The sequence below is a fragment of the Octodon degus genome, unplaced genomic scaffold, assembly GCF_000260255.1.
Source record: "Octodon degus isolate 3935 unplaced genomic scaffold, OctDeg1.0 scaffold00295, whole genome shotgun sequence".
Classification (NCBI taxonomy): domain Eukaryota; kingdom Metazoa; phylum Chordata; class Mammalia; order Rodentia; family Octodontidae; genus Octodon; species Octodon degus.
Window position 1 is genome coordinate 348608 of NW_004524871.1, and position 19273 is coordinate 367880.

The window sequence follows — 19273 nt, forward strand, 5'->3', positions numbered from 1 at the left end:
ACACCCACACATGTGCAGGCACACAGCACACACGCTTGTACGCCCTCAAGGCCCAGGGGGGCACGTGTCGCACTACTCTGGGCTGGGTATGACCCTGTGCTCCACACACCAGGGCTTGGATATCTGGAAAGTTGGTCCCTAAGAGCTGCTGTCCCGGGAACCCTGGCCAGTGTAAAGCCACAGTCTCCCACAGTGTTAGTCCCAGAGTAAATACTCACGACAGAGCAGTTTTCACCTGAGTGAGTTCTGGTGTCTGTGGTAACAAAATACAACTTGGACAATTTTCAGGGAAAGACCTCACATTGCTTTTTTTTGTCCAGGCTTCCAGGATCATACAGATATGTCAACTCTCAGTCCAACTAGCAGTATCCGAGACCTTGCAAACAAAAGTTTTCAATCCTCTGACCAGACCTGAATTTTCTAAGAACACATTTACCCATCATTTAGCAAATACCTACATGTCTTCTGGTATGGTGGGCAGTTTCAGGGGCTGCCTCGACTGGACCACTCTGAAGGCCACACTGACAGTGCGTATAGGAGCAGTGGAGGGAGGACACTGTCACGTACCCACACTCTCTAGAGGGTGCTCTTAGGAGTGTGGAGGTCTGCAGAATGTCAGCCTAGCCCCTGCCTTCAAGGAACACATACCTGTAAGAACTACAGTCAGACAGCTATAACCATCAGGCAGAGCAGACACAACCCTAAAAGGGTGCAAGTGCTGAGGGCTCCAGCAAAGACAAATTTCTGTTGTGGGGTCAGGTCAGTAAAGGGTGACTGACTCCATGGACCTGGCTGCTGTGGTCAGAACACCAGAGGAGGAGCTGGTCTGGGGCTGGAAGAACTACCTGGCTCAGCACTGGGTACCCAACATTTGGGTGGCCTTGGGTGGGTGTACTTGGGTCTGCAGTGGAGAAAGGATGTGGGAATACTGAGACACCATGCCGGAAGCGCAGCACCTGCAGGGCAGAGGAGCCTCCGAGAGAAGGAACAGCTGTGGGGCCTGGAGACCAAGGCCCCTGTAGCAGAGAGCCTCAAAAAAGGAACTGACCAGCCTTATTGACTGTGCGAGGCCTGGAAAGGAAGAAACAGGAAAAAGGATTAGGCAGTGAGCAGAGGCCGGCAATGCCAGCAAGGACACAGCTGCAGTCACAAAGGAGGCAACCAAGTAGCCACAGTGAGGACAGAGGGTAGAGGGTGGGCTACAGCATCCAAGTCAGCAGGACAGGCTGGGATGGTGGAGGAGGAAGGTGCAGTGGCTCTGGCTGGAAGACGGGGAGGCATGAGGCAGCAGGATGCAGCGCTGGCCAGGGTGATGGGGCAGTCAGACTTCAGGATGCTTGGGAGGGGATTTGAACAGGGAGGAGGAACCCAAGGTGGCACAGAAGAAGAAGAAAGGGCAGGTTAGGTGGGACTACTGCATAGCCCACCATGACTGCGAACACCACAGAAGACAGCCCACACACCACGCATCTGCTGAGGTGAGACAGAGAGGGGGCCTTCTCTTTCCTCCTCATGGCCAGGGTGGGTGTGAGTCCAGTGTGTCGAGTGTCCCTGGGGAGACTGGCCCAGCATCTTCCCACCACCTCCTCAGTGGCCTCTCAGCTGCCCTCTGAGCCAACTGGCAGGAGCCAGGGGTCAGCCAGAGGCAGCCCTTCCTGGAAAGCCCTCAAAAAGCACACTAGTCCTAAATTCAACTCCAGCTTCCATGGGAACACAGAGCTGTGACTCTGGAAGCTGTGCTCCTTCAGTCCCCAACTTGTCACCAGGATGGCCCTCAGTCCCTCTGGGAGCATCTGCCTTGGTCACAGCAGACTGGACAGAGCTCTGTGCTAGATGGCTCCACCCCACCGCCATTCTGAACACTCCCATCCTGCACATGCAAGATGACCCTGCCCTGCCATCATTATTTCAAAAGTCTCCAAATAGGTCCATGAAATGCAAGGCATGCACACACACATGGGTGCTCCCATGCACACTCAGTTGAGGAAGGCTCACCCAGGGCACCCTGGCCCCAGCAGAGCCTCACTTGGGCATCCTATTGCTCCCAGATCCTTGCTTGAATGGAATGGACTGAGTGCGTCATATGGAGACACTCATAGCATTGGAGGACAGCAGCCCTAAAGAGCTCCAAAGAGCAGTGGAGACCTGAAGAGTCCTGCAGTGACAGCAAGGAGCCAGAATGGCAGGAGAAGCTGCTAGAGAAAGCTCCAGAAAGCTGTCAAGAGGGCTGGGAGCCCCAGCTGCTGTGAGCTTCCAGAGGCAGTGAGGAACCACCAAGATATATAACACCACAGCCAAGAAGTACTGGCTCGCACCTCAGAGCTGTAATTAGGGCTGCTCCGAGACTGAAGCTGCTAACATCAAAGAAGCTGCACTGTGCCGACTTGTGATTTCTATTGAAACTGATCCAAAGAACTCCCAGGGTGAGCATGAAAGACAATTGCCCCTGCAAGGCAGTTTCTCTCTAGAACTCTAGATCTACCTACCAAGTGAAGGAATTGCAGGGGTCAGAAAGCAGAATGAGTGACTGCACAGGAAAGCAGTCAGCAGAACCCAAAGCACGGAAGAGACAGAACCTACAGTCTAGACCTGTCCATTGAAAGGCATCTGGAAAGGAAAGAGGAGGAAGAGGAGAAATGGAGAGGGAAAGGAGACAGATGGGAGTGGAAGGGAACGTGCACAGTGGACGCCTTCCCAAGGAGCGTATCAACCCATCGCTGTGCTCAGTTTGTTTGGATTCTGCTTCAAACAACTGTGAGTGGAACAAATCAAAACATGTATATAAGACAACTGCAGAAATAAGCACTCAAAAAGGATATCTGATGATATCAGAAAATTGTCACTGCTTCCTGACATAATTATAGAAAAATAGAGTTCTGGTAATTATAGCTTGACTATTTACACAAAGCTGATGTGGATAGGTTTTCCACATGGTCAGTTGTGAGCCTAGTCACAAAGTTCTCATAAACAAAACACAGAAGGTAGAATTTGCCAGTGTCGGGGTGGGACTGATGGCAGGAAAGATGGGGTGCGTAATGCTGGCCAATGCTTTGAATAGCAGAGACAAGTGGGTTCCAGCTCCTTTTTAAAAAAAATACTCTTATTTATTTTAATCTTTTATTTCTTTATTTATTTGGTACAGGGTCTCACTACACAGCCTGGACTCACAGTGATCCTCCTGTCTCAGCCTCCCCAGTGCTGGGATTACAGGCGTGCATCACCATGCCTCAGTGGTCGTCACAGTGTGCCTGGGGTTCCTGGGCCAGTACAGTATGTGGTGCTGGGGATCAAACCAGGTCCTTGTGCTTGGGGCCAGGAATCAAACTGAGGACATTGTGCTTGGCAGGCAGGCACCCATGCCTCTGAGCCATCTCTCCAGCCCTAAGAGTTTCAGCTCCTTTATGGGAAAAGCTAAAGGAGGTGGGAAGAAAGGGTCTGGGAAAGCAAGACAGTTGATCCAGGTGACGATGTGTTGGATTTTATTTCATTTGGTTGTATTTTATTTGGTTTTATTTTAATGGCCTTGAGGTATAAAAAAATCTCTGAAGAAGTCCTGAAGTTGAAACCCTGGCTTCATTTGGGCACAGCTTCTTGGCTTCAGTACATTTGACAGTGAGACCTGTGTTCTGCAGGACACCTGCACTGGGAGAAGCGGCTTCTGCCCCAGCAGGGGTGGGTGCTGCTGTATCTCACAGAATCTCCCAGAATCAGATCCTGCTGGTCAGTTGAATGACCCTCGAAGCAACGGCTCCCCCCAGCTTCATCTCTGGCTCCTTGAAGGTCCAGGGCATGAATCCCTTAGCAGCCACTGCCATGGAAACTCAGTTTGCAGCCCAACTCCCCAAGTGTACACCTCTCCCACATGGAGCAAATCTGTCAGGAGCTGCTCCGCACCAGGATGCAGCTGAGCAGCAGGGCGTTCATGTCAGAAACACATGGGTCATGGCTTCCTCAAGGGCAGTGGAGGCTGCAGTGACAGCATCTGGGTCCCAAGGTCCCAGACCCCCAGTAGAAGGTGCAGCCCTGCACACTGCTCCTCTCTGGGCCCCACCTATTTGCAACTCAACCTCCTACCCCAGCGCCTGCCCCAGGAGAGCTCCACCCTTCAGGCTATTCCTGTTCTGGAAGCTCAGTGCCCTCTTCTCCCCATCCACACAAGAGCCTCCATGGCTCCAGGCCAGCCAGAGTGACTCTCTTCTCCTCAGACATGCTGCAGGAGCCTTTGGGCCTCATCCCAGGTCATCTCTATTTACCGCTGTATGTGCACATTTGAGACCCTGATTACAGGGTCCTTCTCCACCACAATGCCAGTTACACTGACAGAGAAGACAGGCAGCTAGTGGTTTTATTTGCATGATTTGTACATTTAGTGCTCACAAGTATGATAGTTTTGACAGAGCAGCCAAAGAAAAGATATCAGAAAAGCTGGGAACTCAGCATACTTTCCCTTCCACAGCAAGGACATGTAGAAACTTTCCCACGGTATCAACGCCAGCCAGTCTTCCACATCTGCACAAAGCCTCTTCAGCCACACAGCAAAACAAGCCACTTTGGTCTAGGACATGCAGCCATGGCTGGCACAGAGGACAGCAGAGGAGCAGTGGTGCCCGTCTGGTCCCAAGTGACACAAGGAAGAGGTATGTGCAGCTGCTACGAGGAAAAGGCTCCTGTAGACACCGGCATCATGGACTAGATGTATCACAGTGACGCTTTCTTTCTACCATTAATTCAAGAGAAGAAACAGACAGAGAGAGACAGACCTAATCTGGATAGCTGGGCCTTGGCGCACAACCAGAGCTGGGCACAGACTGGAAATTTATTCCAACCATCTGAGAATCCAGAAGATTCCACCTCAGTGTGCTTAGAACAGTAAATATTCTCTCTAAGTGAGAGCAAAGTGTCTAATGAGCCAATCCTGCTCTTATGCAGGAGCAAGGATGATCCACTATTAGTTTTCCTGCACTGCAGCATTTGACAGTCACATATCCCTTGATACTTCAGTTTTCTAAAGGTGGAAAGCAAAAGAAAATGTAGATGCAGGGCTGGCACTACACCAAAGAGATAGTGCCCACCGGTGTAGGAAATGCATTGGCAAAGGATGCACCACTCACACAGGAATCCATCAAAGTGACAGGTGGGGAGCCCGGAGACATGAGACCTGAGCACTCATGAGAAGTAAAACACTGCTGGTTCCCTCTCCACCCTTTCTAGGCAGAACGGCAGGGAAAGAACACTCACCCATCCAAAATCATCTCTGGCTTCCGCTCCTGGGAAGCCACATCCTTAACTACAGGGAGCATCTGCAAAGGGAAGGCAAGGGATATCCCCAGCCACAAAGCTCAAAGCAGCCACAACTCCCAGAGAATGTCTCTGTGTGACAAACTGCCACTTCCTCCAGTGCCTGGTGAATGCAAACAGCAGCATGGGGCAGTCACTGGCCAGGTCCAACAAGCTGCCTTCAGCTGGGCATGCCCTGAGGAGCCTTCCCCAGGGACAGCACAGTGGACAACAACCTGCAAGGGTGGGTGGCACGCAGGCTCAGACACTGGGACACTCCTGCTGCATAAGGACAGCAGCTGACACAGAGAGCAGACGAGAAAGTCAGCACCCACCTCCCTGAGAGGGGCCAGGACGGCAGCCAGTGAGGTGCGACTATGAGTCTGCGCTGCTCACCACGCTATTTCACGTGCGTTCTCTCAGCCAATGGACAGCAGAAACTGACGCCATTCTGTAGACACAGGCCATTAAGGGGGGACAGTCACTTCCTTCCTTTAACTGAAACTAAACCCAGCTCAGCTTGAAGCTACACCCACAGTCTGGCCCCTCTGCCATCCTGCCCCCTGACTCACTACTGTCTCACAAGCGAGCAGGGTAAGTAAACTCCCATTGTAGGTATAAAAACACAACGAGTTCTGGTTACACCTACACTTAGAAGCTACGACTGCAAATACATTTTTGCAAAACTGAGCTGTTTATGAATTTAACTGCTCTCTTTTGCTCCCAAACAAAATTAAAGGGTTTATTTTATTTAAATGAATACAAAAGCTACCTGGGAATGTGATTTCAAAATGAGGAAAAACTGCTGATGAGAAAGAGAGAAGGAAGAGAGGAGGGTGGGAGAGAGGGACCAGATAGGAAGGGGAGAGGGTGAAGCCCCAGAACCAGATGCAGAAGAAGAATCTGCAGACATGCTTTGCACTGCTCCAGGCAGTGGGTGGGCTTGGTGGCCTGCTTTCCACAGACCTCACACCCTGACCTGTAACACTGCATGGGCTGCAGATGTCCTTGCCACATTTTGCCATGTTTGTACACACATCCACAGAAACCAGAAAAAGAAGTTGCCCATCACTGTCCTTCTCTTGGGAAGATCCCCTGGCCTGAGCTGAGCTGCCAGCACCAGGGCGCAGAGGTCAGGAGGTTCTTAGTGCTCAAAACAACCAGGCTTGAGCCTGCACTGAGAGGAGGACGGCACTGAGGCACAGAATTTGGAGAAACAACATTCCTGGCCATGCGAGTCCCAGGGCAGGACCCACCCCAGAGCAGCTGGAGCAAGCAGACTTCATTCCCAGGCACAGGACAGTCTCCTGGTGCACCCTGCAGCCCTAAGGAGAGGGAAGCACATCCCCCCAGGCTGCTGTACTTGCCAGCAGCCTCCCTCCTGAGCCCCTGGCTTGTGCTGGTCCCTGTGCACACAGTAGGACCACAGGTAGTGAAAGCATCCAGGACAGACAGGGCTGTCCCCAAGGAGAGCACTGCCTTGTAGTGTTCACTGCAGAAAATGTAAGCCACAGTGAACGTGTGCACAGCACTGAGACAGCATACTTCAATCTCACCTTGAGAGATGCATTCCAGCACAGGTTTCAAGTAGCTCAGTGCAAGGAAGTACAAATTAATGTAAGAGAGAAAAACTCCCCTCTCAGACCCATGAACTTAGCACCACAAATAGAAGACACAACCTGCTAGGGCACAGTTTCATACTGAGGCATACACAGCTTTCTCCCATTATAAAAATGTAGTAGAAATAGAGAAAAGTGTCTTTTCTTAAATCTTCCCCCCACCCCTGCCTTTTATTTTGTGGTACTAGGGATCAAACTTGGGACCTTGTGCTTGCCAGGCAGGTGCTTATGCCATTGAGCTACATCCCAGCCTCCGTCCCATTCTCCTCTATTGCTTTGGTTCCTATGCAGTCTAATTTCTACTGCAAACATTTTTAATTCTGTAATGAATCTAACTCCTTAGAAGAGCATGGAAGAACTTAGGGCAGAAGCTGAATGCACCCCAGCTCCTCATGAGAGCGCCATGAGGTGGCGGTGTCCCCCAGCTTCTCATCCCATAACCACTGTCTGGGGCAAATCAGCGTAAGAGGAACAAAGACACACTTTGCTCACAGCCTCTGGGGTCTCAGGGCACGGCCAGGGCCCACAGCTTCACATCCACTGTGACGTCGTGTGTGACCCCAGAGCTCACGCAGAGCACAGAGTAAAGGGGAGAGCCAGGTCCCAACATCCCCTTCACTGCACAGCCTCACAGATGGACGACCTCCGGCCAGGTCCCACTTCCCGACAGCAGCAACTGGGGAGCAGGCCTGGGCTTCAGAGCCACACTTGCAGAGCACTGCAATGGTTAGGGCAGCGCACGCCCTCCCAAGCGAGCCACTGCAGAAAGGTCCTGACCTGCAGCCTGCATCAGCTGCCCAGAGAGCACGGAAAGCCACAATCTGCTTTTCCTGCCTTCTGTCTCCTTCCTTGCCTAAAACCATGAGATTGAAAATAAGCAAGCTTCAAGCTCTGATTTCACCTCTCAGGTCCAAGGAAGGCCCAAGGCCTCAGCCTTGGGGGTCAGTCACTTCAAGGTCTCACACACTGCTTCTCATGCAGATCTGATGGAAAAAACACAAGCTGAGGACTTTAGCCAACTCACGTATATCTACTCTCTTAATTATGGACTCTCCACCTGTCTTTCTTTGCTTATTTAAAATTACTAAGTGATACACTCAAAGAATTACATAAAGCTGGTGTGACATACCATATATCACTAGATTGATATATGAATGAATATATTGATATATCAACAGCAGCATCCTGGACTCTATCTGCACTTCTTAAATAAGTAGCAAGATCTGTTCTGAAACACAGAGTCACAAACGTCTCTGAGAACAAAACAAAATTCCTGATTTCAGACACATCATCTTTCTATCCTAAAAGAAGAAACTACTTCGCTGTGAAAACTCAAGTTTACTTCCATAACTGGAAAACAGCAGCCTTCCCACATCCTGACAGTCATGCTCCTGCCCACCTCCAAGATGCTCTCACACCCAAGTACACTGGGGCGAGAAGGAGGCACTTACAATTGAAGATGGCTGGAGGTGGATGCTCAGTCACCAGGAGGCAGTTTTCCTCATCACTGTTGTCCCCACAGTCATTCTGCTGGTTACAGACCAGTGAGCCAAAATACAAGCATTTGCCGCTGGCACAGGTGAATTTGCACTCTGAAAAAGTACAGCAGAAAGCATGACGCCGTCAATGCAAGTTTGGTGCATGAGTCATCACTGTCGTCAGTTCCCCCCTTTTCACGCCATGCAGGTTTGGGGACTGACATTATCTGGAGACCCCAGGATACTGGACCCCAAGGAGGAGGACCACTTAAGGGCCTGCCTTCTCTGAAGCGCAGGGGACAGCCCCTCGGGGACTTCACAGAAGCAGTCCAAGGCTGTAAAACCACTGCAGCACCGTGAGTCACATGGACACTTTCTTTCCCCACCTGCCCTGAAGTTGGGCTTAGTTATCCTCCTGGAAACATCTCTGGAGTGGTTCCCCAACTCCAAGGAAGATAAAGCCTGCTGGCTAGTAGGGCTCGCAGAGCTCGGGACTCCAGACTGACTGCAGGGTACTTGTCAGTTCCACTTCTACCTTGCCATGGCCACAGTGACACCTGGCAAAGCACTTAAAGCTCGGGTGTTCACTGTCTCATACCCAAGAAAAGCCGATTTCAACCACATCAAGGATGGCACTGACCTTATAAGGTAAAACACGGGAAATGACGTGTGATTTCTGTGACCTAAAGTGCACTCATGCCCATCGCCACCATGGGAAAACACAGAAATGTACAGAGCCTACAGCCTAGTCCCTGGAGGCCACATTGGACAGATCCCCCAAGTCTGTACAAATCCATACCAAGAAAGAGAATTCACATGAGAATGCTAAAAATAAACTTGCAAACTTAAAGCATTACTATTGACTTAAGCAATTAGGACATGAAAAGTTAGGCGCTGATATGTAAGTGACATATAAAAGCCCTGTACTGATCTCCTACAACGCGTATCAGCTCACATTCGCTGAGATTCCTCCAAGGAAAACGCACCAGAGCCAGCAGGATGCATACACAGAGCACTCCACGGGGCGACAGCTGCACAAAGAGCCTGGGAGTCTGGGTCCACACCAGCGCCGACTATCACAGCCCTTCCCACCCGGGCCTTGCTCAGTTTCATCTGTCTGCAGCAGGGTTGCAGCCAGGCTCAAGTCTGAGATCATCACTGCTGTGCAGTATCCATCTACCCAGGACTTTCCCAAGCACACCGACCACACAGGGCTGCTGGACCAGGCTGTCCATCCCTGAAGTGCACCTGCAACCTGCAGGGAGAACACCTTTCTCTGTTGAAAAGAGGTGGGGCCCACGGCCTTGAAGTACTTTTGTGAGCATGTAAGGTGGATTACAATGATCATCTATATCCTAAGAGACCACAGAACAAGAGGCCAACAGAGCCCAACTTTACTTACAGCAAGCAGCTCAGCTGCCATACACATTCACACCCAGCACCACCAGGGTATGTCGGCATGCTAACCGAGCCAGCCACACCATGAAGCTACTGCTGGTCCAAACCCCGCTCCTACAGGTGGAAGACTAGAATGTGGTTCTTGGAATCACATCCATGATGTTACTTTTTTTTTTTTTTTTTAACTTAATGAGAAAACTGATGTCAAAGAAAAAAATCCTATCTTCCTTTCCAAAAGAAATGTTGGACTTCAGGGTAATGCCAAATACGAAAACAACATTAGGGCTGTCCAAATAGCTCAGCGGATTCAGGCGCCTGCTTAGGCAGACACAGGGGCTGGGAGTTCGATCCCAAGGCCTGCCATGCAGGCCCCACCCCTGGGGTGCGCTGAGATGGCAATTGAGACTGGGCGTGCACACTTGTAATCCCAGCACTTGGGAGACTGTAAACAGGAGGATCACTATGAGTCCGATCTACACAGCGAGACCCTGTACACCCTGTCCTAAATACAAAAGAAAGAAAGAAAGAAAGAAAGAAAGAAAGAAAGAAAGAAAGAAAGAAAGAAAGAAAACAACATTAGCCAAAAACATATATCCCTGGTGATCCTGAAATAATACTGAGGGAATAAACTAGCCTTTGAGTCAAACTCTAATGGAAAAGTTGACCATTTCAGTGGTCTGAAAGGTTGTGGAGAGGATACAATTGCAACTTGTGTGGAACTTTAATTCAGCACGAAAAGGAAATTCACATCACATTCATTTCAATTTGTTTGAGGAAGGCACACCTATAATGACAACATATTTTCAACAGAATGAAGTACTTCAACAGAATCATTCACTCATTCCTATAACCAATGCATAGCCCTGCTACATCACACACTAGGTACTGAGACACGAACAGAACTGAAAGAGACTTCACAGAGTTCACACTGTCAATTGTTCACAAATGTAAACAGTGATGAACTCATCTGCAGACTCTTCCCAAGACTACATCTTCCTTATGTCCTTCATACTTAACAATAACACAATTAACACAACACACAAGCGAATAACGTGCTGTGAAGCAAGCCCTGTGAGATAACTAGGGCAGATATCATCACTGCATCTGATTCGCCGTTGCCCATCCTACCACTTAGCCCCCTGGGCTTCCAGCTCCGCCTTTACAAGCTCAAGACTCACCCATAGTGCGCATCCACACACACAGCCACGTCCTCAGTGTGGCCGGCCTTGTCCGGCACCTTCATGTTACTGGGAAGGCCCTGTGGGGCTTGGTGGCTCAGGAAGCACTTCCTTCTTATGTAATAGAACTATCAACACCAACCCAAAGAATTTCAAATTCATACAACCCAAATCCTCTCAGTGGTGAATCATTAGCCCGACATCAACCAAAGGTCTTTCCACTTGAAACAAATTGAGCTGAAATTCTGAATTTACTAATTTCCTGATGTGATACACAAAATACTAGAAAACTGCTACAATGCTGTGAAATATCAGAGCTAATATAAATGCCAGAGTGAAGCTGCAGGTCAGCATAGAACATCTGTCCAAGTCAACAAACTGGGTGTTGACAGAAGTTGGCTTCCAACTCGTTCCTGACTCACCCTCAAAGGCCAACTCCACCACTTGAAAAGCTGAGGGCTTTCGTCCTCTAGCACGTAGGGTATTATGGAGCTTGGGTCAATGCATCCTTCACTGGGTGCCTAAAAGAAAGGCTGTCACCTGGGGCTCCTGCTCCACCCGGAGAGGCCTCTAACGCCTCAAAGGTGGATGATGGGTGGCCAGGTGAGGACAGCCACCCTTGAGAAGCAGGAGCCAAATTATCCTGAGTCCTCTCCTTGCCTACTGTTTAAATGTTCAGCTGGTGTCTGATAACATACAAAAGGAAAACTAAAAGGAAACCTCTCAGAGTAGTCGGGTGTTTGGGTAATTCCTGGACACAGGGCTACTCAGCAGGCTCTGTTCTGTGCATGGGGCCATTTGGAAGCTGAGGAACCAAAACAGTCTGACCCCTAAACAATACTTTCACATACCAGCTCTAGGAAACACCTTCAAGGGAGCAATGTTTTGTCCATTCTTCATGGAATTTGCTGAGGGTTTCTGGTAGCCCAGAACTGAAGGGGATGAAGGGATGCTGGACATCAGAAACATCTGCTAGCGAGGTCACAGTAACTTCCTGTGATGCATTAGGATGGGCTGAGAAGGGAATGCTCAAGGGCCACAGACTTATTAAACCCTCTTGCAGTATTTAAATAATGCCTCTCGGTTGGGGAGATGGCCCAGTGGAATAAGCGCTTGCCTGGCAAGCGCAGGGTCCTGAGTTCAATCCCTGGTACTGCAAAAATAAATAAATAAATAAATAAATAAATAAATAAATCCTCCTCTTAAAAATAATTAGACAGCTGGGGAGTTAGCTCAGTGGTCTAAGTACCTGTCTGGCAAGCACAAGCATCCAAGTTTGATCCTCGGTAATCCATGCCATGCAGGCCCTAGAACCCGGGGAGTACCACACTGACCCCAAAACCAGGCATGGTGGCACACGCCTATAATCCCAGTGCTGAGAAGGCTGAGACAGGAGGATCACTTTGAGTCTGAGCTGCATAGGGAGACTCTGTATCAAATGAATAAATTAATTAACTAATCAATAAAATAAAATAAAATTTTATATTAGACCTTTAAAATTTAAAAAATGGCACATCCAGAGATCCCATGGATCTGTTTCTTGCTTCAACAGTGTTTGGATGGAATAGACCCAGGGACTCCCTCTTTTATCTTGCATCCACCTTCCAGGTACAAATTTCAGAACCATCTTCTGGCCTATCTCCTCCTTCCAGGACCAGACAACATCGTTCTTTTGTGGGTAGCTCCTTATTGCTGACCAGCTATGACCTCTCAGATTCGTCAGAATTATTCCACCGAAGTGGAGGCTGCTGTCAAATTTGGTGAACCTGCACCTGAAGGCCTCCTACACCTACCTCTCTCTGGACTACTACTTTGACCGAGACAATGTGGCTCTGGTGGGCATGGGCCATTTCTTCTGAGACCTGGCCAAGGAGAAATGCGAGGGTGCCCAGCATCTCCTGAAGATGCAAAACCGGTGTGGCGGCCGTGTTCTCTTTCAAGATGTGCAGAGAGCATCAGAAGATGAGTGGGGTAAAACCCTGGATGCCATGGAAGCTGCCTTGGCCCTGGAGAAGAACCTGAACCAAGCTCTTCTGGACCTTCATGCCAAGACCAACCCCCACATCTGTGATTCCCTAGAGCACCACTCTCTAGATGAGCAGGTGAAGCTCATCAAGAAGACAGGCGACAACCTCACCAACCTCCGCAGGCTGGCAGGCCCCAGTCCCTGGGTCTGTTCCATCCAAAGAGGCGAGCACTTCTTTGGAGGCTCACCCTTAAGCACAACTAGGAGATCACAGAGCCTGGCCTTCTCTGAGGGGCTCCTGCATCACTGAGCATCAGGGCTTTGGCCTAACCCTCTCCCTCCAGCCACTAGGCAGCTTTCTCACCTTTCTGGAGCCCCCTCCAAAATCTTGGACCAAAAGAAAATAAACCCTTTGGCAGCAAATAAATAAACAAATTTTTAAAATGGTATTTCTTTCTGCCATAATGTTCTTATAAAAATGCCAGAATCAACAGAAGACTTTTAGAATCGCTGTATATACTTCCAGTGATAACAAAATTCACCCCACACGTAGGGGTGAATCATCTTAGAGACCTCTGGTCTTCATGCCAGGGGGTCCTGGGAGCACCCTCACCCAACTCCTCCACTACAGAGGGCAGAGGTCCTGGGGGAATCGCCACTCCAGGCAGAGCTGGCACAGAGTGGAGAAGAAAACTCCTCCATCTTGAAAGTCATTCTAACTGTGCACAAATTAGTATTAGCCAGCCGGGCACGCCGTGTGAGAGGAAAGAAAGGAAAAGAATATTGTGGACACGAGAATTTCCTAAGATCCTATTGTCTTTGAAAAATCAAGGAATTTTAAGAGTCCTGAAACCCAGAAATAAATGGACTATCCTAGCATTTTCTGTGAATTCTTAAACTTATTTATAAAAATGCTACGGAACCACAGTTTAACAATCTGACTAATCTAATTCTAAATTTAGGGATAAAAGATAAATGTTCAATCATAATTTACAGGAGAACAGATCTGCTTCCCGGAGCAAATTTAATCCACTTGGTAGAGTAAACATGCTATGGCTTAAAGGGCTACAAAAAGTCATTCTTAAGTGCGCTCACTCTTTTAAAAGCTTCACTTTTCACAGATACGCTCTCAGGCACAAAATAAGGACCTACATACAGCCTTCCATCTCAGCAGCACCAGCCTCCTCTGCAAAAGGCAAAGCAGCCTACATTAGTTCTTGCTGCTACAACTCGTACAGCAACATCGCCTCATTAGGTCACAGCTCGCCATTCACAGGCCTGAAAGCTAGCCGTGACTCTGCTTCCACCATTTCTGGTGTGAAAGCCTACAGCCCGCTCTCGGTAGCAAGGGCTTCTCAGTACACAGATGCGGTGAAAGGCTTAGAGGTCAGACTTACTTGTTAGTGAAGTGCAAGTAAAGAATAAGTTATATGAATAATTTCATCATACCCAGTGTATGTTTACATTTCCCAGCATAGAAATGAAAACAGTACTTTTTATCAATTTACACAGAAATGCACACTGCCTGTTCCTGCACCAGGTACACAACTTCCTACAATAAAGACACTGCAGTGAAGATGGAAAACGACTAAAACACAAAAACACATGACATGGAGAGTCAGTGAGAAGGGGGAACATCTGTGACACGAGCTTTCAGGACTGGTCACTGCAAAGCCATGGTACATACATGGTATGCCACAACAGCAGCCCCCATTCATCTACTGGGAACAAACTTTTCCTTATTCTACTTCGTCAAAGCTGCTTCGTGACAGTGTGGAGGCTACCTAGATACCCAAGCTATCAGCAAGGACAAGGGTCACCACACTGCTACTTCCTGTACCGCCAAAGTCAGAACCACAGCACTCACAAACAGCACTTCAGCTAGCTTTGAAGATAAAGCTTCAAGAATCTTCAGAAATGAAATGGCATTAATTTGGGGCAAACCTTAAATGTCAGCTCTCGCCAGCATGCTGATGACATGGATGCGCACGCTGTGCTTTGAGGTTTCCAACGCAAGTGGCAAGCAAACAGAGGGAGACCCAGCACCAGCACGCCTCGCCTCGGGACAATCCCCCAAACTCACACAGCACCAAGACATGCTGCCCTCACTCTGAGACGAGGCCAACATTTCTGGGCATGAATTCAAAACAGAGGTGAACTTAATTTGAAGACTTATATTGTATGCAATGAATTAAATGATCCCTAAGCATTTAATAAAAGCCCGATCTTCGGCAACGTTACTGAAGCCACAGGTGTCCCCAGAAAGACGGCCACATGTTAATAGGGTGCTTGCCCACATAATAAGATTAACACAGAAGACCCTCCCACCCCAGATGGTAATGAAGTTTGCTTAAAATGCAGTCCATCCACCAGAAAAGCATAAAAATGAAGTATAAGAAGTAAAGCCATGCTGTTATGCCGAGCTGTAGGGGACTCAGGTCAACAATTTCTGACACTGCCAGTCAAGTGGAAGACCCAATACTATTATGGACTACTGGACTCATTTAGAATATTTTAAAAAAATAAAATAAAATAATTTTAAAAAATAAAAAAGAATATTTGGCTGAGTTTACACACCTATAATATTCAAATAATGGAACTAAATGAAAAAAGGGGATGCAGATGAATGTCCATTTTTTATCTGTGTATTCAAAGTGGTTAGGATAGATATATAGTTACATTCTCTTAATGAATAGAATCATTTGTTCTAACGGTGTTTGTAAATAGAATATCAAGTCCACATCTTGTACAGCAATTAACCACTAGGAAGAATGTATGCAATGTGTTAATTATTGAAACTGTCCTACCAACTTGAAAAAAAAAAAAAAACCAAAGGATAAGGCAGGCCAGGGAGATAACTCAGCATCATAAGTACCTGTCTGGTAAGTGCCAGGGGCCAAGTTTGATGCCTGGTACTGGCAAAGGATAAGGCAAATTGGAGTTTTCACTTTTTATTCTACATGCTTCTGAATATTTACTTTTGACAATAAATATACAGTATTATGATATTTAAAAACTAAAAACCAGATTGGGAGTACAATTAGTTAGAGCGCTAGCCTAGTGTGCACAAGGCCTGGAGCTCAATCCACAGTATCAATGAAAACGAAGAAAAACCAAAGAAAACAAAATATTAAAAAATGAAATGTAGATATACAGCTGCATTATCTTAATACAACGAATAGAGAGATTTGTGCTAATAGTGTTTGTGGACAGGATATCATGTCTGCATCTTGTACAATGAATAACCGCTAAGACAACAATATGCAATGTATTAATTATTGAAACTGTCCTACTAATCAGTTTTGAAACTGTCTCATTACTATTTGTTTCTCAATAAAATTATTTTTTAAAAATGAAAAAAAAAATGCAGTCCAGTGAGCGGTACAGCCTATCACTCTTATTTTGGTGCAGATTATGTTAATGTGTCTCAAAACCTCTGAGAACCTTAAGTAAAAATGTACAAGGTGCTCTTAAAAGTGCAAAGTACTCAAAGGCTTTAGACTCTGAGCCCTAAACCATCCCTTTCGGCAGCTTTAACGCCGCCGACCCAACTTTCCATTAAACCTCTTCAGTCAGTAGAACTTTCTCAAGGACGCAAAGCGGTGAGTAATACCTCTTCTTTCCCACCTTTAAAACCATGGAAGGGATGAACAAGGGTCTCTGTGGCTTTGTGTACCTGAGTGTGAGGAAACCCTTTTGCTAACTGCCGAGCAGAGAGGCACACAGTGCTGCCAGGACCTAGAGCAGAGCTGCGGCAAAGCCATGTGAGGGTTAGGGAGGTGTCCAGAGCCCAGGGGGAGACAACTTCGCAGCCTGAGACACACGAGGCTCCGCGCTGCACTCACATCCTGAGGTCACCGCTTTCTGGTGGGCTTAAGTATTATTTTATAATTAGGAAAAATAAAAAGCCAATTTTAAGGAGGCACATTTCTGAATATCAAATGTTCGTAGAATTCTAAACCCACCAAAACCACACTTTTAAAGGTAATGATGCAATGTTCCCTTCCCATGTCACCACCCAAACAGAAATCCCCCCACGCTCCAAGGCACTCCTTGCTCACACTGCGAGACTAACGCCACTTCAGTCATTTGCTCCCTTGCAGGAGGCTGCACCGAGCACGTGGGTGGGCAGGCTGCAGGGCTGGGCACTCTCGGCAGAACGCCGCCACCTAAGGCAGAGCACAGGGGCTCAGGCAGAATGAAGGCTGACACCCCACAGGCCCTGCCAGCTGCTGGACAGATGGGCGGCAGATGTACGTCTAAAGCCAGGAGCATTAAAAGATCTGGAGCTCAAGGGTGGTTACACACCTAACGTTTTTTCTACATAACGTAGTGCATACAACATGTTCACACACAAGTGCACACACGTACACATCTAAGTGTGCGCCTGAATTAGAAAATCCAGCAGGATGGGTCTATGCAAAGGGAAACCCATGTAGCCAGCACTCTGAACAAGAGACAGAAAGGCACGGGAGCAACTTCTGGGTGCCTCCCCTTCATTCTTGCAGGGTCTCAATGACCATGAAGTGTGCAGACCTTGGGAGCTAGGCACTCAGCTGTGATGCCCCTCCTGTGCACTGCTGAGGACCCATAATGGTTCTCAACTAAAGGCTGAAGACAGATTATCTGGACAACTAGAGCCAGGACATCCACTATACATACACTCACTACAGCTACAACACAAATGTCGTGAAACCAAGGCTCTGCGTAGCGCAGTGCTCCAGGCCGTCTCACATGCATGTCGGTTTGCTGGTGTCCAGTGCTGGAAACAGGATGAGCCTGCACCCTGCTCATGCCTCAGCTGCAGCCAGGGACTCTACAGCCACGCTCTCCACTTCCCCTTGCACCTGGCCACCAGAGAGCCCACCACCAGAGCTGAGCTGACTGTGCTCTGTAACTAAGGGGACAAAGCCAGCACAGCCATCAGCCTCAGGGCCTGCTCACTGCAAAGGGCCACCACACAGCTGAGATGGAGGAGAGAGCCACTGCCATGAGACAGCCCAAAGCTCCCTCTTTTCATTACTGGGCTGCTTCTAGGAAGGCACATGTAAACAGTGTCTCAGTACCTGCAAGTGGCACTCAGAAAGACCCCACCAAGAAGGAGGGCAGCACCTGGTCTTGGGCTCCAAAGTCAGCTCTCTCCAGCCCCCTTTCTAACCAGGCCACTCCTCTGAGCTCCCAGGAGCGCCCACTGACCTCATGCACCTGGAGACTTGCTGCACGTGCAGCACATTCCATGAGCAAAGAAAGGACAACGTGACATGACAGATTATGGAAGAAATGAACATGGGAGAAGAGCTGAGACTGATTCAGTAAAATGTAGAGGTAAACAGGTACTTTATTAATCACAACCAAATCAACATGTCTGGTTAGAGTTCCTCTGGCCAACAAAAGAGCTGCATTATCCTGGATGACTTCCAAAGTGAGGACAACCACTTCCTGAGGCAGGGTGCCCCCCTGTGGTGAGGGCCCTGATTCCAGACCCTGGGCTGGGACCAAGCCCCGCCCCGAGGCCCGAGGCCACACTTCACCGCTCTAGCCAGAGTGTGTGCCTCGGGCTCAGCACTGTGGCTCCAGAGGTAAGGCCTGCTTCCCATTACAAATAAATGTTAGCCTGGGTCACAAATCCAAGCCACACTGTCACTTGTAAAATGGGAAGCAGCACAGGGAGACAAAGTGCACAAAACACAGAAAATTATCTTGGCAAAACAGGCTCCACTTCTTAGTGTTACTATCCTTTATCTGTGGTTGGTTATTTTATTTTTTATGGTTATAGTAACTTCCTTCCAGTGAATCCCGCCTTTATTGGATCTCTGGAGCGAGGTTTCAGGAGCAACAGCAACAGTGCAAGGCTGCTGCTTTACACAATGTAACATGAGTAGTCCTAAGCCATGAAGACCCGTACATTCCTCGGTGATTTGTTTTCTTTTGTTTTGTTCCTCCATAATTCTATTGAGAAACAAATAGCACTGAAACAATTTCAAATCAAATTGGTAGGACAGTTTCAATAATTAACACATTGCATATTCTCATCCTAGTGGTTATTTGCTGTACAAGATGCGGACATGATACCCTATTTACAAACACCACTAGAACAAATCCCTCTATTCATTAAGAGAATGTAACTACGTATCTATCCTAACCACTTTGAGTACACAGATACAAAATGGACATTCATCTGTATCCTCTTTCTGGTTTAGTTCTGTCATTTGACTATTATAGGCGTGTTAACTCAGCAAAATATATTCGAAAAGAGTCCTGTAGTCCATAATAGTATTGGGTCTTCTGCTTCACTGGTAAGGTCAGAAATAGTTGACCTGAGTCCCCTACAGCTCAACAGAACAGCATGGCTTTACT

The 19273-nt window shown here is 48.1% G+C and overlaps 1 protein-coding gene across 1 annotated transcript in view; it reads right to left on the minus strand.

The window, feature by feature from the left end:
• Window positions 1–19273, minus strand: part of Ldlrad4 (low density lipoprotein receptor class A domain containing 4) — a 324839-nt gene that overhangs the window by 120954 nt on the left and 184612 nt on the right. Inside the window, exon 4 of the mRNA XM_023707484.1 lies at window positions 8348–8488. Coding sequence (XP_023563252.1) covers window positions 8348–8488 — 141 coding nt within the window. The remainder of the gene's footprint in view (window positions 1–8347; window positions 8489–19273) is intronic.